The sequence below is a fragment of the Chinchilla lanigera genome, unplaced genomic scaffold, assembly GCF_000276665.1.
Source record: "Chinchilla lanigera isolate Chin_1 unplaced genomic scaffold, ChiLan1.0 scaffold00044, whole genome shotgun sequence".
NCBI classification, from domain to species: Eukaryota; Metazoa; Chordata; class Mammalia; order Rodentia; family Chinchillidae; genus Chinchilla; species Chinchilla lanigera.
This window is the reverse complement of record NW_004955445.1, coordinates 17760734-17780542: the sequence shown is the minus strand read 5'-3', so window position 1 is coordinate 17780542 and position 19809 is coordinate 17760734. Positions and strand designations below refer to the sequence as shown.

The 19809-nt window shown below is 41.0% G+C and overlaps 1 protein-coding gene across 1 annotated transcript in view; it reads left to right on the top strand.

Annotated features, from left to right (window-relative positions):
- Dhx35 (DEAH (Asp-Glu-Ala-His) box polypeptide 35) overlaps nucleotides 1–19809 on the top strand; it is a 73774-nt gene that overhangs the window by 47206 nt on the left and 6759 nt on the right. Inside the window, exons 14-21 of the mRNA XM_005392524.1 lie at nucleotides 1112–1166; nucleotides 4689–4784; nucleotides 7365–7459; nucleotides 9081–9158; nucleotides 10602–10731; nucleotides 14820–14901; nucleotides 17136–17207; nucleotides 19054–19165. Of these exons, the coding sequence (XP_005392581.1) occupies nucleotides 1112–1166; nucleotides 4689–4784; nucleotides 7365–7459; nucleotides 9081–9158; nucleotides 10602–10731; nucleotides 14820–14901; nucleotides 17136–17207; nucleotides 19054–19165 (720 nt within the window). The remainder of the gene's footprint in view (nucleotides 1–1111; nucleotides 1167–4688; nucleotides 4785–7364; nucleotides 7460–9080; nucleotides 9159–10601; nucleotides 10732–14819; nucleotides 14902–17135; nucleotides 17208–19053; nucleotides 19166–19809) is intronic.

Sequence of the window (19809 nt, the reverse complement as noted above, 5' to 3'; positions counted from 1 at the left end):
TCAATCTGTATATATGATAATTAACTTTATAAGGTCTTATAAGATAAATGAATCTGATACTGGAAAAATAAAAGGAGGGTAGTGGGAGTAGGGTGGGGGAAGAAGGGAATTGAAATGTATTATATGTATGTACCAGTTCCCTACAGTGAATGTAATCATTATGTACTATAACCATGTAGTCATAAAAGTTTAAAATATTATATATATATATATATATATATGGGGGAGGACCACAAAACATGTATACACTAGGAAAAAAAAAGTGTAAATATTTTAATACTAAATTTATGGAGACATAGTAAGATTAATGCAAGTTACGTTTGGCCTCTACAATTTTTGAGGTGTTCAAAGTGGTGGTCGTTAACTTCTAGATATTAGTGAACTGCTAAACTGTATATATGGGCAGACTTTATATATTTCTTATATAAATGCATTTAGAAGAAAAGCTATTCAGTTTGCAGAAGTTTTATGGTTTTATTACCTGATTTATTAGAAACCAAATAATTTAGAGAGGAGAAAATAATGATACCTGATTCAAAGACTTGTAGAGGAAAGGAAAGGAGGTGAGGATCCCGAGAATCAGATTGAAAATCACAGAATCAGCTTTGCTTAACTTAAGATTATTTAACATTCTGTTATTTTCAGGAATTCAGATTCAACAGATGTTAATCTGCATAAAGCAGGGCTGTAGAGCAGGGTGTGGGTTTTACAAAGATGAGGTCACCCATGGGCAGTGCAGTACTTCGGGGCTCCTGGCATAGGAGAAAGTTGAGACTATGAAGTAAAAGTTAGAAATGGCAGGGAGAGCTTGGGCACAATGAAGAGGTGGTTTAAGGTAGAGACCGCCACCTCTGATGGAGAAGAGGGTGAGGGAGCTATTACAGGAAGTGGTTAATAAAGCTGATCCTTAAAGGGCAAGTGCAGTAGTCCTCAGGATGCTGAGAAGGTGGGAACGATGTTTCAGGGGGGCACCCACAGCAGCAGCAGAAGGACAGAAGCTGGGAAGAATGGGCCATGCTGGGGGGAGAGTGGATTCGAGCAAGAGGAGCTCATGTTCTTACATTTCTTGCCCAAAGAAATTAATTTAGGAGACCTTTTATGTATTTTGCAGCCCCCTCCAGCACAGTCGATGGTTCAAGCTTTGGAGTTACTCTATGCCCTGGGAGGTATGCTTGTTTCTGTCTTATTACTTGTTGTCCTGTGTGATGGTAGTTAGTTGGATTTATTTTAGGGTTATTAATGTCTTCAGTACGATTATTCCTCTCCATGTGTGTAGTACTTTTAATGACAATATTGAAATAAGTTGGGACCATGATTAGACTAATAGTACATGAAGGGCAATTATGACAATTATAAAGCATGCCCCGTACATCCCAGACAATGGAAGACCATTCCGAGGGCCACACACCTACGAGACATCTGGAGGTGAGCAGTTCTCTGCCAGACCTCAGATGTTACCTGCTCAGCCCTTTCTCTCCATCTCTCACCACGTCCTTGATTTTGTGACCCACTGTTTCTCTCCCCAGTTCCCCTTCATTTCTTTCCTGGAGTTCTCTATGGGGAATTGGGTAGATCACCAGCTTGGGATATTGCGCGGGCAAGGAAGTGTCATGTTGTAGAGCAACCCCTGCTTGAAAATGTGGTGTGTACGTTAAGATAGAGAAGATTGTAGCCCGGACTCACCTCTTCAGGAAGTGTTGTCCCTGCACAGTGCCCAAGTGGGTATCAAGTCTGGTTTGGTATCAAGTGTCTGTAGGGTTTTGTCCTGAGATTTGTTTTGAGTGTTTCTCATTTAAACAGCTTTGTTGAGGTGTAAGTTACCACTCATTTGCAGTGTGTGAATCGTTGCCTTTGGGTATATGCCCAGGGTTTTAGAATCTTTATAATCTAGTTTTAGAACATTGGTTTTTTTGAGACAGGGTCTCACTATGCAGTTCAGGCTGCTCTTGAGCTTACTTTGTAGCCCAGGCTGGTCTTGAACTCACAACAATCCTGCTGCCTTAGCCTCACGAGTGGTGGGATTACAGACGTGTACCACCATGCCCAGCTAGAACATTTTTATCACCCAGAAAAAAAGAAATCCCATACCTATTAGCATTCACTCCTCATTCCCAGAATCACTACCCTGGTTTTATCTCTATAGATTGGCCTGTTTTGGAAATTTCATATTAGTGGAATCATGCATGTGTTCTTTTGTGCTTGGCTTCTTCCACTTAGCATATTTCCAAGCTTTACATTGTAGTTTGTTTTAGGACTTTATTCCTTTTTTTTGCTTAATAATATTCCATTGTATGAATATACCATATATTATTTTTATTTGATGGACATGTGGGTTTCTACATTTTGTAGTATAGATAGTACTACTATGAACATCATCACAGAAATTTTTTTTTTCCTGGTACTGGGAACCGAACCCATGACCTTGCGCTTGCCAGGCAGGCTCTGTGCTGCTGAGCTAAATCCCCAGCCACATCACAGAAATTTTTGGTAGATCTTTCCCCCACAGCAGTGTGTGAGAATTCCAGTTTTTCTACATTGTGGCCAATGCTTGTTATGGTCTGACTTTTGTGTTATAGCCATCCTAGTAAATATAGAATGGTACCTAGTTGGTGAGGTTTGCATTTCCCTGATGACTCATGGTATTAAGCATCATTTTATATGCTTATTTGCCATATGTATACAATGTTTCTCTTCCTTTAGTGTCTCTGGGGTATTGGTCCTAAGACCCTCCTTGGATACCAGATCCATGGATACTCAAGTTTCTCATGGTGTCATATTTGTATATAACCTACACACATCCACCAGTGTATTTAGATCCTCTCTAGATTACTTAGTATGCCTAATGCAATGCAAATAATGTGACTAGTTACTCTCCTGTGTTATGTGGATAATAATGATAAGAAAAAGTCTGTATGTGATGAGTACACAGTTTTTTTTGTGAATATTTTCAGACTATAGTTCATTGACCCAAGGTTGGAACCCAGAGATCTGGAGGTCTAATTTTGGAGAAGTACCTGTTCAAATCTTTTGCTTTTTATTTGGGTTATTGGCATTTTATTGAGTTGGAGGAGTTCTTTGTAAATTTTATACAAATTTCTTATAAGTGACTTGTAAATACTTTCACTTAATGGTATTATGTGCAGTATACAAGTTTTAAATTTTTGTGTAGCTCAACTTAATGAGTTTTTCTTTTATCACTTGGGCTTCTGGTGTTGTATTTAAGAAAACATTGGTAATAAACTGGGCATATAGCTCAGTGATACAACTCGTCCTTAGCATGTGCAAAGCCCCAGCCTCTAGCACCATAAATAAATAAATAAAAACAACTCGTCCTTAGCATGTGCAAAGCCCCAGCCTCCAGCACCACAAATAAATAAATAAATAAATAAACAAACAAACAAACAAACAAAACAAAACACCTAGCCTATTAAAATGTAGGTCTAGGTTTTCTTCAAAGAATTTTGTAGTTTTGACTTACATTTGTGATTCATTTTGTTTAATCTCTTTGTTTTGGGTATACTAGGAGGCCTTTTAAATTCATTATATTTATGATATTTCTCTAAATTTGTTGATTTAAAAGCTCTCTGTTCATTTAAGAGGTTTTCAGCCCGGTCCACAGAAGATTAGCCCAGAGTGAGTGTGTTGGAATAGGCTTCTGTCTCTAGCATGTAATAGGAACTTGAAAGCAAGGTTAACTGTGGTGAGGTTGAGAGAACACTGGCTCTGTAGGTGTTTTTCATTTGGATTGATTTTTCTTCAGTGAAACAACAAAAGTTAAAATGTTTTCTATTTTTTTAGTGCCCTAGATAAGCTGGGAAAAGTAGAGAGAAACCTCCAACTTAATTTAGCTTTACCTTTAAAGAGATGATTATATTGGAACAGGAGAAAAATGACCTTTTTTGTCTCATTCTGAGCTCCTGCAACATTTATTTTAATCAGTAAAACAACTGTCTATATCTAGGGTCTTGGGAATCTAATACCTGGATATTGGCAAGCAGTGGAAAGGCTAGGAGGAGAGGTAGTGAACTGATTAGGAGTCTGCCAAGTACAATAAACTACACAGGGGCAGTTGGGTAAACAGATGTAACATAAGGACTAGAGAAGTCTGGGCTAGCATTAGATCCAGAATTGCTGGCCTAGATCCAGAATTGCTGGCCTAGATCCAGAATTGCTGGCCTAAATCCAGAAGGTGACTGAGGGGGAGCTCTAGGGGTGGTTATAGAGAACCAGGAAAGGGTGGGGGCACAGAACCTAGGGAAGAAGAGTTCCCAGAAGCTGTGGTCAGCAGGGTCAGCTGCTGCTGGCCCCTGAAGGAAGATGGCCTTTGTGTATCTGGGGGTATCTAAAGCTGCCTCGGTGGAGCAGTGGTGATGGAAGGAAGTTGCTGTGGAATGAAGAGAGAGAGTGGGAGCCAGAAGCTCTTGCAGGACCATTTTCGTGTTAAGTCTTTGAATGTAAGTTATTAGGAGTAACAGTTTTTAAGAACTGGGTATTCAGGAATTCAGTGAGATATTTTCTTCTTTTGATACAAAGGCTCTCTGGTATCAAATTGGTTTTGGTAGTGCATGAGTCATCTTTTGGATTCCTTTTTAAAGCATACATCATCTTTTATTCTCTCAACAGCCGTACATCTTCCAGCACAATGGTACCTGCCTTCTGATTTCTTTTTGTTGTTGTTCTCCTGGCAGGTCTGGACAAAGACTGTCGTCTAACTGAGCCACTCGGCATGAGAATAGCAGAATTTCCTTTGAATCCTATGTTTGCCAAAATGCTGCTTGAGTCAGGTGGGTAGAACCTGACAGCTTATGTTGTCTTTATTTTGATTGTCAGTTGTTTCCATTTGTGGCTAGGAAAATAACAACAAAAAAAATTTCTACCATTTTAAAATATATTTTTTTTGTGGTCCTGGTGATTGAACCCATGGCTGAGGCAAGTACTCCCCCACTGAGCTACATCTTCATCCCTTTTTTTTGGAAAAAAAAAAAAAGGTCTTCTGCAGCTTTCTAGGCTGGTCTCAAACTTGCAGTGTTCTGAGACTTTCTGTACATTCATTGATGTGCAACTGTCAGTACCAGCCATCTCTGGGACTTTTTCCATTTTACCCGCGGAATCTCCATGCCCACTGAATACAAGCTCCACATTTCCTCCTCTTCTCAGCAACCACCATTCTCTATTCTGTTTTGATGAACTTGACTACTCCAGCAGCCTCATGTAAGTAGAACTTTATATTATTTGTCTTTTGGTGACTGCTGATTTCACTTAGCCTTATGTCTTCAAGATATGTCCACATAGTAGCATGTGTCAAAATTTCTTCCATTTTTAAGACTTGAATAATGCAATGTGTATATGTGCCACTCCTTGTTTATCTGTTGAGGGACACTTAGGTGGCGGCCTCTGTCTTTCTTTTTTTTTTTTTGGTTTTTCTCTGGTACCAGGAACCGAACTCATGACCTTGCGCATGCCAGGCAGGCGCTTTTGCCGCTGAGCTAAATCCCCAGCCCCTGTCTTTCGACTGTTTTGAACAGGACTGCAGTGAACTTGGATGTGCAGATACCTCTTTGAATACTTGCTTTCACTTCTTCTGGCTGTGTACCCCAGAGTGGAATTACTATATCATATGACAGCTCTTCGTTTAATTTCTTGAGAAAGTCTTTTTAATTGGCAAATAGTAACTGTATATTTATGGGATACAATGTAATATATTAAAATATGTATACAATGTAGAAAGAGTCAGTCAAGCATATCTATCACCTTACCAATTTATGATTTTTCTGTGGTAAATAAAAGAATCTATTCTTTTAGCAATTTTGGACTACACATTACATTATTATTAACCATGGTCACCATTCATTGCAAAAGAGTGCAATAGCTTACTCTTCCAACCTGAAATCTGGTGTTCTTTGATCAGCATCTCTCCGCTTCCTATCCTTTCCTCCTGCTTCCCGGCTTCTGATGACTTCCTTTCTGCTGTTTCTGTGAGATTACTTTTTTAGATTCCACAAGTGACATAAAAGTGTTGGCTATTCTGTGCCTGGTTTATTTCACTTAGTATATCATCCTCTAGTTCTACCCATATTGTCTGGAATGACAGACTTTTCTTTTTTAAAGGCTGTATGGTATTCCATTGTGTATATATCAGATTTTTATTATCCATTTATCTGCTGATGGACATGTTAGTTTCTTCCATTAAAGTGATTGTCAGTAATGCTGTGAAAAATATAGGAGTGCAGATTTTGCTTTCTTATCCCAATTCTAATTCTTTTGGATGTATGCCCAGAAGTGGGATTACTGGATCATATGGCAATTCTATTTTTAGGTTTTTAAATATTTACATTATTCACAGTATTTGCCAGTAAGGCTGTGTTGACTTTAATTTTTTAAGGAATTACCATGTTATTTGTCACAGTGCTTGAACTGTTTTGTATTCCTACCCACAATACACAAGGTTCTAGTTTCTCTGATAGCCTTCATGTCCTTTGTGAGGATATGAATTCTAGGATAAATATATATAACCTGGAGATCTGTTTAATTAGAAATCAAAATCGTGGACATTATAGGTTGTTTTTTCCCTCTTGGAAAAGGATATATATATATAATATAAATTTTTTTTGCTTTTGTCTAGCTTTTATGTATCAGCTGGTAATTTATGATGGTGTGTTTCAGAAATAGCATGGTGAAATTAGCTACAGTTGTGTTTTAGAACAGCCAGATGCCCTTAGCCTTACACTAAAAAGCAAGTTCTAAGCATCGGGTTTGGAGAATACATTCTACACGAGACAGGAAGCTGTGAGAGTGGAGGTGGGCAATGTGCCCTGCTCTGTCCAGTGCCTTGGAAGACTAGTTACTGAAGATTCTGCTCCCAGGTGCAACCAGCAACAGCACACGAATGCTGTTCTCTCTACTTCTGCCTTGGCTTTCTTGGGAGAGATGAGCACTTTTGAAAGGCCACACAGAAGGGCCAGTAACAGAGAAACAGTAAGAGGGACACAATCCACACACTCCCTGTCTCTTTTTTTCCTCCCAGCCTTTTTACCAGAATTCTAGTTGTCCACCCTGGAATAGGGACCAGGGGTGGAGCTGACCTGCCCTTGGCCAGTCCAGACCCTACGTTGGTTGACCATGAGCACCCTCAATGTTACAGCTGCAGAGTGGGACAGCAGTTTTTTTCTCAGAGTCCTTCAAGGCTGAGTCATATGTAGGACATTCTGTTTGGCAGAGCGAATTATTCATGTAACATAGACTTTAAAAGTTAAGCTGTCTTAACAGATGTAATCTTACTTTACAGCATGGTACAAGGAAAATGTCTTTTACTCCTTGTTGACATGTTGTATGTTTGTAGTCAAATATGCCTTTTTACTTTACAGGAAATTTTGGCTGTTCTCAGGAAATTCTAAGCATTGCAGCCATGATGCAGATCCAGAATATCTTTGTGATCCCCTCAAACCAGAAGTCTCAGGCAGTAAGTCCTGCATTCTCTCTCTCACTTAGGACATTCCTTGTGAAAACTCGCCCAGAACTTGATGAAGACAGCTGTGCAAATGATATCAGCTCACATGTGGAGGATTTTCTTTCTTGTCTTCCATGGTATTACTAAGCAACTTACATGCACAATTTTGTTTTATCTTCAGCATAAGCTTTGCAGATAGATTATGTTATGTCTTAGAGATGGGAGCCTACAGAGTTAGGCAACTCCTGATGTTACACAGCTAGAATTGGTGGAGTGGGCTTTCCAGTCTAGGGCCCCCAGTCCTAAGCACTGTACTGCTGACTTCAGTTTCCCATCAGGGCACTCCAGTGGTGGCACATTCATAACGTAAGGAGTCAGTCCCTGTGCAGAGCAGGCTGATTCTAGGCACCACACTGCATCACAGTGTGGTACAGATGGGGCATTGGGAGCTGAAACTGAGATGCCGGGAGGCTGCCTGAGGCACAGGCAGAGGTGCCGACTGAGAGAGTGAAGTTGAGAAAGACTGGAGAACAAGGTAGGGTACTGAAGAGCCCTGGGGAGGGGAGGATAAAGATGGAGGTGGGCACAGGTGGGCTAGGACTCAGTTGTGTGCAGAGAGCAGCAGCTTTGCACAGGAAGGGTGACCTGGGATGTTTTGAAGGGAGACTGCGTCTCTCACAGACGTTGGTATCCCCCCAACAACTGTATCCCCCCAACAGTTTTCCTATATGTCCATTTCTCAGGTTTTTTTTGTTTATCCATTGATTAATCTTTTTAACAGTCCTACCTCTGGACAGAAACAGTCAAACTTTAAAAAGGAGAAAACTGAAGTTCTTTCCCCTTTGTCTAAAATGGTATCATCTGTACTTCCTATGTCCATTCCCAGCTTTATGCTTCTCCTCTGGTGCTTCTTATCATCTGACAGCCTACATGTTTTGCTTATCTTTGTTATCCTTCCCCCACCAGTCTTCTACTCAGTGCCATATCCCAAGCGAGTATAACAGTACCCAATCTATATTAGGTTCTTAGTTTGAAAAAAAAATTAATGAGAGGAAAGAAGGAAGGAGTGGAAAAAAGGAAGGGAGGGATGAAAGAAGGAAAGAAGCTAGCTTGATTGAATACGTGACATTTATTTCAAGGGTAAAATTCTGAAGTTTGTGTACTTGGTGTTCCTTGATCCATGTGAACAGATAGTATATTCCAGGATCTTGCAGAAAGAATTCAAGGATGGGGTCTGAGAGAATTGTGCAGTTGGTGGTAGCCTAGGAATACAGAGTGTCTACCATGTGCTGGACAGCATACCCCTCCCTCCTTGGACCCTGCATGGTGTTGGGTACTGGGAGGAAAGATGTAAGCACACTAACATTTATCAGATTTCTGTGCCAGGAACTTCATAGTAAATTTTCTCAATCCATAGCAGTCTCGATAAAGAGGTTCAATTTCCTGATTTTACAGATAAGAAAGTTGAGGCCAAGAAGGGTCAGGTAACCAATCTGAGGGCTCTCAGGATATGGTACAGCCAGGATAGTGTGAACCAGGCCTTTCTGAATTCACAACCAAATGCCGTTTATTCTGCATTGCCACTCCCAGGCTCATGGGAGTAAGCTTCTAAGTCACACATCATTCTTTGTAGATGCGAGTGCACCGGAAATTTGCTGTGGAGGAGGGTGATCACCTCACCATGCTCAACGTGTATGAGGCGTTTATCAAAGTAAGCACAGCTACCACCCAGAGGGACCCTGCCCATACCTACCCACTTGGGGTGATTTGGAAGTGGGGATACCAGAAGTTAGTAGGCAGGAATGGCAAGAGACTCCTTTATTTTTCCACTTGGATTTCTGACCAGTGGGATGGGTGTCCTGCTGAGCTCCTGTTATGATGTTGCTGGAGGGAGCACAGCGGTCATTTGTTGGTTTTTCTTGCCTAGTGACATGATTCTGTAGGGCAAGGTAAGGCCTTGGCCTCCCAGTGCCTTCCTGTCTACCAGGTACTGGACCAAAAGGTGACACTGAATAGGAAGCTATGTTTTCTGCCAGATGAACAAAGATAAGGGTACTTTATAATCATGGGTTGAATCTTCGACATCCCAGCTTCTGTGAGACTGTGCTTTGCCAGATCCACATATGCTACCCTTATTTGGTCATAGTTAGGGTTAACTTTTTGTTCTTCATGTACTGGAAAATTAAGAGCAAATAATACAGCTTTAAAGTTCTCCCTAAAAATTACTAAAAAGAGTAAGTTAAAGCTGATGAAAATGATGAAAAAAGAATCCTCTCATGCAAAGGGAATAATATTTTACATTTTCATTATTCACTTACATACTTTTCAGAAGAGAAACACCAAATTTTTGTTTTACCAGATACTTGAAAATAATTCAGTTAATAACTAGTTTTCAAAGGAAAAAAAAAACTGTATTTTGATTTACGGATTAAATTAGATAAAATTCATTTGTGTGAGTACAATGTACTGTTTCTAATCTGAAGCTTTTCCTAGCAATAGAATGTTGATATAGATCTGTATTGCATTGTTCTGTAGTTGTCTTCTGGGAAAATCCTCTGTGAATTATATATATATATATTTTTTTTAAATTTAAAGGACTTTGTAATCCTGGCTTAGAATGTAATTTTAGAGGTACATTCCCAGAGCAAAAATTTAATCCAAGACAATGGTCATACTTAAGAATTTGGGATAAAATTAGATAGAAAAATTGTTGATAGAAAAGTCATATTTTGGGGACAAGTAATAATTTGCAAATTATTTTTGCATTGTCAAGTGGCATGTTGCTTGTCTGTAGTGATAATGTTATAAACTGAAGCTTGCCAAAGGAGATTTACAAAGAACCACAGGGATGAGGCCTTTCTGATCATTCATGTCTCATGGATGTGTCTGGGGTTGCAAACAGCTCAGCTTATCCCTCAGTTCTCCTTTGCTCCTTAGTGTAGAGCCCGAGGTTGCAGAGGCATCCCATGCCAGTGTGGTTGCCAGTATCTGTTCTGAGAGATGGGGCCAAAATAAGGTGAGTTACAGTCCAAAGATCTTTGTCTCATTGCATAAGGCAATAGGGACAGGGAACAGAATTTGTCTTCACAATATTGCCCTAGTGAGGTTATTTCCATGCTTCTCTAACATGACTTCTGTCTGGGTTGTTCTCTAGCACAATAAAAACTCTCAGTGGTGTCAGGAACATTTCCTGAATTACAAGGGTCTTGTCAGAGCTGCGACCGTGAGAGAACAGTTGAAAAAGCTGCTTGTCAAGTTTCAGGTGCCCAAGAAGTCTAGTGAAGGTGAGAATACATTGTCCTGTCTGTGACTGCCCTTTCTTTGCTTGACTTGGTTACATTCTTAATGTTCTTGTGCTGGGCAGGTGTGAAGCTATACAGTGTGCTCTGGCTCTATGCCAGGTTTCACCTTTGAATTACCTGCCTGAGTGCAAAGCTGAATATAAAGTTGTATATTTTTCTCTAGGAGCTTCATTTGTATTTCTCAGGGCTATACTTGCTAAAAAAAAAAAAAAAAAACAACAAAAAACAAAAAACAAAAAAACAGAAAGCTATTACAGCACTTAAGAATCATTAACATTCACATCATTGTATATCACATAATTAATGTGACTTGTGTGGTCATTGCAAGAAAATTACTTTTAAATGGTTGGAATTAATGCTATTACATAAAAATTGTGTTTTCTTTTTTGATGCCAGCATTATTAAAACAATAACATGTGTTTAGCTTACCTAATCACTAAGGATAAGGCTGAACAGGACAATATAAAAAGTAGTCTCTGGCCTTTAACAGTGACAGTGATGGCCATTGATTTTTTTTTTTTTTTTTTTTTTTTTGGTTTTTCTCCGGTACCGGGAACTGAACTCATGACCTTGCACTTGCCAGGCAGGCGCTTTTGCCGCTGAGCTAAATCCCCAGCCCGATGGCCATTGATTGAGCACAGAGTAGGTTACACTGTACTCAGGAATCTGTAGATGTTCCCTCAGTTCATCTCCCACTGTGGCAGGTGTCCACAACAGCATCTTTATTTTATCTTTGTAATTTTTTAATTTTTTTGAGCAGGATCTCACTTGTAGTTCATACTGGCCTTGAACTAGCTATATGGCCCAGACAGGCCTCCAGCTCACAGTGATCCTCCTGCCTCAGCCTCCTGAGTGCTAGGCTTACAGGCATGTGCCACCATGCGTGTCTAGCATTTTTACTTTATAGAGTAGTCAGAAAGTCCTAGGAAGGAATAGGATGGTGTGATCAGCAAAGCCCCATCTGTGCGTCTCAGAAGCCCACACTTCTGAGGAAGTGCCACATCTGCTCAGGCATGCAGCAATCAGTTGTCTTGAAACCCTACTGTGTGCCAGGTACTCAGCCACATTTTCAACCCCACTGGTACTTGTTAATGTGATTGCAGCCTTGTTCTACTCAGAGAAATTGAACCCTGAAAGCCCATTTTGTCTGCTTCCATGCTATGCTGGCACTTCCAACTGATACCTTTATTCCTTCCTTTGAATGACTTCCTAAATAAAGTCAGAGTAGACTGTAATTCATCGTACACTTGTTCATACTTCTTTATACCAGTAAGACATTGCTGTTATCACTGTAGTAGTTTACTTTTTCCCCAAATTTAGTATTTCTGAAAGGTATCGTTTAAATTTTATTTTGTGTGTAAGTTCAAATTCTTTCAAAGTATTTATGATTTGTTTTCTTCCTGTTAAATGTTTTCATTCATTGCCTGTTTATAAGTGCCGTCTTGCTGTTTTTATTTTAGATGTATATTTTAGTTTGTCAGTCTGTTTCTTCTGTTATTTTAACTGCTTTAACCTTCAGAATGTTATTTCATCAAGTATCTGGTGCCTGCTGTTGAGACCATAATTTATGCTATATTTAATTCCTGATCTTGACTGTTCATTTTCACTGTGTTCAGCTTTTTAATTGTTATGGTGGCGTGACAACTGCCAACTTCCTTGGAAGGTTGGACCTACTGGACTAGACACTGGAAATCTTGGCTTGTATTTTTTCATTTATTAGAAAGCAATGTATCAGTTAAGAAAACATTTTAATTCTCCATCAAGTAACCTTGAGAAAATGACAAACTGAGCTAACCATTAATTTGCCACCTTTAACCATGTGAACTAGATTTGTGGTTATATAACAAAATCTAAAACAAACCAGAAAATTACTGCAGTATACAAGTCCTTCATATGTCAATTTTGCCCTCAGGGGTTAAAATTTAAAATGGGTTAGGGAGAAAATAGAGAAGTGGAACAAGAGGAAGAGATTAGAAGTAAGGCTGGAGGACAGAGGGGGATCATGCTAACCTTGGGAAACTGGTGTAGAAGGCTAGAGAGAAAGAGAGAAGGAAGAGATAAAAAGAAGAACGGAAGAGAGTCACAACCACAAAGAGGCTGGAAACCATGTTCACACTCATAAAAACAAGATCAAACAGTGAAGGAGAAAAAAAAGTCCACCACCACCACAACAAAAGATAAACAAAAGAGAGAGGAAAAAAAAGGAAAAAGCGCACTTCTAGGTACGTCTCTGCTGTTGCTGGTAGGCAGCGTGTGGAGACAGAGTCCCAATCTGTGTTTATATAACCCAGTAAGTCAGCAGTAGGTTTTTGGCAAGGTGGTGGATAATCTCAGCCAGCCTGCACCTTCTGGCCAAGACCAGACTCATTCAGCCTGCAGCTGTCAGCACAGCTTCCGCAGGCCTGAGCCCAGCTGGGAGCCGTTCTGAGTTCTGAGCTCAGTCAGCCGCTCTCCAGGATGGCTCCTTGCCAGGTGCTCTCTCGGGATGATTGAGCCTTAAGCACTCAACACCAGCTAGTGTAGTTCTTCATGTCCACTGCTCCCCTTCACTGCCATGTCTCTGTGGAGGCCTCTGGGGTTGCCAGCAGTCACTGTGTGCCTGCAGGCTTGAATCGCTCCTCTAGTGCAGTGAGTCCCATCTCGGAGAAGACACCACTGGCTACCTTCTTCCTGTTTGCTGAAGTTTTTCTCTTCACTCTCTCCATGGTCCTCAGTTCATACTTCAGATCCTTCCTGGATCCACTTCCCTCCTTCTTGTCTTCCTCATGTTGTGGTATTCTAGCATCTGGACTGCGACTCTCAGGCTCTTTCTCTGGTGCTTTCTACTCCGCCATCTTGGTGCTCCCTCTTGCCACTGAGAAGAATGCATGTTTTATATGAAAGTTTCTTACGGGCAAAAAATAATAAATAAAAGGGACTGAATCTTAGATCAAATGATTTTTAGAGATATGTCACTTGTCTGCTTGGAAGTAATAAAATCATAGAGACTAAAATTATATGGAGAGTAAAAGGATCTAGAAGGTGAATAGTGAAAGATACTTTTAGCAGTCATGAGGTAAAAGATTCACTACTTTATTATAAAATGGTTTTATTTAATTAACCTATTTAGAAAAAAAACTAATATTCAAATCCTTGATAAATGAGCAAAGGATTAGAATATAAAATTCACGAAAGAAGATATACATGCGTACTAATTGTAATCAAATAAATATGAGATAAAAGAAGCAGTCTTTGCCAAAAAACACAATGAAACTGACACTTTAGTGTATTGATGGCTGTTAAATAGTAACACCTTTAGGGAATTTGTTTGCCGGCATACTATATTTCATTGACTCTAAGACTGTTGTTATTTTATGTAACAGGAAGAGGAAAATGCCACTGTAATTATAAAATGCTATCCTGATTTCAGTGAATTAAAGTATAGGAAAATAAAAGTCTTAAAATTAAATGATATAAGCCATACAACTGATACTATCCTTGGTACAATAATTTAGAATTTATCTTCTGGACATCATGATAAATGGAGATACTTTTATCCACAAAAGGTGTTTACCGTAGCAATAGAAACACCAATTGAAATGCAAGGTTTACAAATATTGAAGATTCACACACCGTATCTTATAACCACAGAAATAATGAAATATAGTACTCCAATTCGCGTCTTGTGCGAAGAACATCATTCCCACAAAGTGCTCTCTTAAGGAGTTCTGAGGTCTCCTCTAGCCTGTGGAGTAGCTGCCTTAGGCTCTGGTGGCCAGCCTTGCTTCAGTCATCTGTGGCTGACTGAAACAGTCAGAGGTTTGGAGGATCCCCAAGTTAAGGCAGCAAAGACCCCAACACTGCTGTCCTCAGCAGCCATTATGGAAGTGGGGACTTCCCCAGATGGCCTGGGCAGGCGTCCAGCATGGGGCAGTGCAGCAGTGGGCTGGCTGAGCAGATGGTTTTAAGGTGACTTGAGACAGCCAGGAGTGGCACTAGGCCTAGGTCCTGTCGGTCACAGTACAGACCGTAGTTCGTGGAGCATGGGGCACACCCGGGTTTCATCCATCACTGTTTTCTTCCTTGTGCAGGTGATCCAGATCCAGTCCTGAGGTGCATTGTTTCTGGATTCTTCGCAAATGCAGCGAGGTTTCATTCTACTGGAGCTTATAGGTAACACGGTACTTTATGAAGTTACTTGTTAAAGGAGGGATCTTTGAAATGACCCAAACCCCACAGAAAGCTGATGTGCAGAGAGAGTAGAGAAATTAATTATTCTTAATTCAGTTGACATTGGCTATATAGCTTTAAGCAAATTAATCTACTCTGTGGAAGTAGTTCTTAAATATTCAGCCCATCTGCACGTTGTAATGGTTGTTTTAGAAGGATGAAAGTTGTGTGTCTGGAGGCTGGTAATACCTCATTTCTAATAATGGGATAATTTCACCAGAGGGAACCATTAATGATGATGTTTCCCAGAGAATTTACTTTTGCTGTTGAGTGGTTTGTTACGTCTTGGAGCTCTGCAGGACTGAGGTCACTTATACGGTGTGGCCACGGTGGTTCCTTCATGTGAGTGTGCCTCCTGTTGCAGGCTACAGCCTATTTCTTCTAGCTCCAGGTTTTAGATGCAGAAACTCACTGATCATTGATATCTGTGATACCTTTACTGTATTCAAATACAGTGAAAACCCTTTTCTCCAGAGCTGTGCCATTCTCATTCCTTGAATTGTTACTTTTCATTTGCCTCTTCTGTTGTGTAGCCCATTGGATTCTCATCGCTTCACTGTAGCCTGTTTACAGTATGGTGCTTGGGCCAAGGAGTTAGCTCAGTGGCACAGCACCTGCCTGGCAAGCATGATGTCCTGAGTTCAATTTTGGGTACCAAAAAAAAAAGTACGTGGTGCTCATCATTTTCTCATTTTAATAAGGGACCAATCAAGAAGCTTCTCCTCAGCTCTTTTTTAGATAGCCTCAATATATTGTTTTGCCATTAGTTTTTTTTACCCCTCTCAGAAAGTATTGGGGACCTGTCATCGGAGACAACCAAGAGATTCGTTTCGCTAGATACTGGGCTTCTGTTAAAGGGTCCAGAGTTCAATGAGGATTTTTCAGATTTGGCAGCCAGATCTGCTTCATCCAGTATCCTGGTAGCCGACAGTTTGCACTTTATAACTCTGTACATTTCTGTCTAGCTGGTCTATTTGTCACTCTAGCCAAGTGGTCTAGTGTATCACTGTCATGATTCTGCTGCCTGTCACCTGGACCCCCACCTACACTGTACTGTGTGTGTTTCAGGCATCCTGCCAGCTGGGAGGTGGGAGGTGAGCTCCTCCCTGATGCATGCCCCCCATCTGTCCTGTGGATTGCTCTCTTCCCCTGAATGGTGCTGATTAGCCCACCTGCCCGCTCTGTCTTTCTCCCTCCTTCCCTCCCTTCCTCCCTCCCTCCCTCTTTCTCCTTACTCCTCTCTTCTTCTCTTCTTCCCTCCCTCCACCTTCCTTCCTTCTCTCTTTCCTTCCTTTCCCTCCCTCTCTCTCTTTCCCCTTCCTTCCTTCCTTCTTCTTTCTCTCTCTCTTTCCTTCTTTCCCATTTTAATGGGCCTCCTAACAATCATTTCACCAATGTCCTCAACAAAAATAGAGCTACACAAGAGACTCCAGGTCAGTCATTCCTTTGAGACAGTGTTCACTGTTGCCTAACCACCATCAAGTGGCACAACCAGGGGCCTTGGATGCTGGCTTTTTTATGGTGTTGGTGACAATCTCTGGCCAGGGGCTTGAAGCATTTCTTCTGAGGAGCAGATCCCTGGTGCCTGCAGACATAACTCCGTAACTGTTCTGGGCAGCAGCATCCTCGTCTGTTAGTGTTCTCTTGTGATCTGGTCTTACTGGTAATTACATGCTCAGTAAACAGTTTTTGAATTACGTTGAAACAAGTCTTAGTTGGAATTGAAAAGTAACTGTTTCAGAGACACTCACAGGCCAATACTAAGCTCGCTTATGGAACTATTCTTACCTTCTTTTGTAGTCTTTAACCTTAGTATTTAACTTTGTGTAATTAGAAAGCTGGTAGAAGAAATCACATATGTTACTTCTGTCCCAAAGGAAATTGTTTTGGAAGGAAACCTGCAAAAGATAAACATAAGGGTAGAGCATTATATCGCAAAATATTTTTTCTGAGTGTCCACATGTTGCTTTTCTTCTCTTCCTTTCTCATGATTTGTTATTATACCTGTGGTGGTGGTCAGGGAGAGTCAAGTAGCGTACAGGGAAGATGGAGAGAATTGTTTCGTTCAGGTAAAATTCAGTCTGCTTGCGTTTTAGGATAATATTCTTTAAAACCCTGTGGTGAAGTTTTGCTATAGGTACTTAAAATGTGCTTCAGACAAACTTCTGTCTCCTAAGGACCATCCGTGATGATCATGAGCTGCATATCCACCCGGCATCAGTCCTCTACACCGAGAAGCCACCTCGCTGGTAAGCCCCCTCTGCTGCTGGACCTGAGGCCTGCCTTGGGAGCAAGGCCTAGTTGTTTTTCATCTCTCAGTCTTCAGGGTCTGGCACAGGCCCTGGAATACCAGCACTCTGTACATGTTTGTTGGCTTTGTTATTATGCGAAGTCTTCTTCATCAAAGATCCCCTTAAGGAAATATTTATCTGTATCTCCTCACTCATCGTTTGAACAAATGTTCGCTTTTACCCACTGACTGGATGCTGATCCCTGCATAACACAGCTATGCTGAGATGGCTTTGGGTCCAGCCCACAGTCTTGACATAGATCTAGGCAGATACCTGTACTGCAGAGGGGGTTTGCCGAGGTTGGCACTCAAGTGCCGCAGAATCAGGACTGGCTTCATGGAGCAGATAGCATTTTCCCTGGACCTACACAGCAGGTTTTCAGGCATTTGAACTGAGGAAGTAGGATGGGCAGAGCTGTGGCAACATGAAGGAACCTCATGTCTTTGGGACCTGGGAAATCATGGTATGGCTGTCGAAGGCTACCCAAGGGGTGGTCCGAGTTTATGTCTGCTCAGTTTAACACTACTACAGGAATTTTATTTTGTGTCTTTTAAAAAAGTGTTGATTGACAGTAGATTAGAAATGTTAAAGATGACAACAACAACAACTGACCCTTTACCAGTTGGAAGACGAAGGGAGAGTCTGGGGGAAGAAGGAGGGGCGTAGCTACAGACAGGGAGGGTGTGGAAGATGAAATTAGAGGGCAGAGAGATCTGCTGTCAGGTAATTTGTAGCCTAGACCAGTGGTTTTCCAAGTGTGGTCTCCAGACCAGCATCAGCGTCACCTGAAAACTTGCGGGAAATGCAAACTCAGTCAGTTCTGGATTTAGAAGTGTTACCCTGTGGCCATTAGTATGTGGGGTAAGTTGAAGAGGGGGGTGAAATGTAAGTTCTGGATCCCTTTCTAAGGGTTGGCTGCTTTGGGGTGATTAAATTTGAAAAGGCTTTTCATTTTCCTGCTGTATTCGCAAGGAACTCTGAAGGGCAAACAGGGTAGGGTGGAAGTACAGCCAGCCTGGGACAGACCCAGGCTGCTTATGTGGCTGAGAAGTTGACCTTCCCCTCCTGTCTGCAGAGGGCTGCGCCTCCTCCTTTTTGTCAGCTGAGATTCATCCACTGGTGTTTGGGGTGGGGGGTAACCCCAGTGTGGCTCTGGGGTTTTCATGGTTCTGAGGAGCATCCTGAATCAGTACTTTAGATGGCTTAGAAACTAGTATCTATTAAGATGCGCTCCTGAAGTCTGGGGACTTGAAATTATGTGCTCGGCTTTTGGGTTGTGTATTACCTCAGCCTCTTTTTCCCTCCCCTTAAATAAAGTTATAATTTATATACAGTCCAAGATCAGCTTTGACAAGTGCATACACCTGTGTAATTTGTATTGCAAATAAGTTAAAAAAAATCTTCAGCACTCTGAGAAGTTCCTTTGTGTTGTACAGATATTTCCCAGCCCTTTTCAGAATCAGCTAAGCCTTTTCAGCATTTTCCAGTTAAATTCATTTCAGTGTTTTCCAGTTAAATCTTAAGTTCAGTTCAGAGCTCTAAATGCAGGCCAAGAATCTAGAAAGGCTCTTCACAGTTAACTGGAGTGCCCTAGGAGGAAATCATGTGGGACTTTGGCATCTCATCTGTAGAATGGACACTCTGACCCACACTCAGGCCATGATGCTTAGTGAGCAGCATAGGTACATGTGCTCAGTGCAGGGCCTGCCATGTGTCTGTGTGTGCACTATAGGTGAGGGGAAGAGACTCATCATCTCTAACTGTATTCCTGACCATCCTAAGACATGCGTTTTTCTTGTTATAGGGTCATCTACAATGAAGTTATACAGACCTCTAAGTATTACATGAGAGACGTGACTGCCATTGAATCTGCTTGGCTGTTGGAGCTGGCTCCACACTTTTATCAGCAAGGAACGGTAGGAATGAATGGAGACTGTTCCCCAAACTGGCAGCTCATAGTTGCTTCTTATTGTTAAATATACATTTCTCCAATTTAATGCCTGAAATTTGTCCTCTCCTCCCTCCTTAGCATATCCCACAGATTCTGGATGAAAGTACTTGATCATTTGCTGCATAGGAAAGTACAATTAAAAATAAGTCCCTCTAACTCCATAAAGAAAAGAAAAGAAAAAAACAATAACAGCATCTCCAATTCTTTGCTTTTTTGGGTCCTTTTAAGCCATTCCTAAAGAAATTGCTTCACCCTTGGGACTGGCATTTGGAGTGGCACAGGTATTGTGTAATAAGGACCACCTCGCAGAGCCTGGACGCAGGCATGTGAGATTAGACAAACCCTTTGTTGCCCAGGATTGCTTTTGCCATTCTAGTCCTCTTCTGGTTCCAGATGAATTTTAGGAATGTTTTCTGTAGATCTGTGAGGTATACTAATGGTATTTTGATCAGGATTGCATTAAATCTGTGGAACAGTTTTGGGAGTATGGCCATTTTCATAATGTTGGTTCTTACTGTCCATGAGCAAGGAATATCTTCGCATTTTCTGAAATTCTTTTTGATCTCTTTTTTCAGAGTACTGTATTTTCACTATATAGATCTTTTAGTT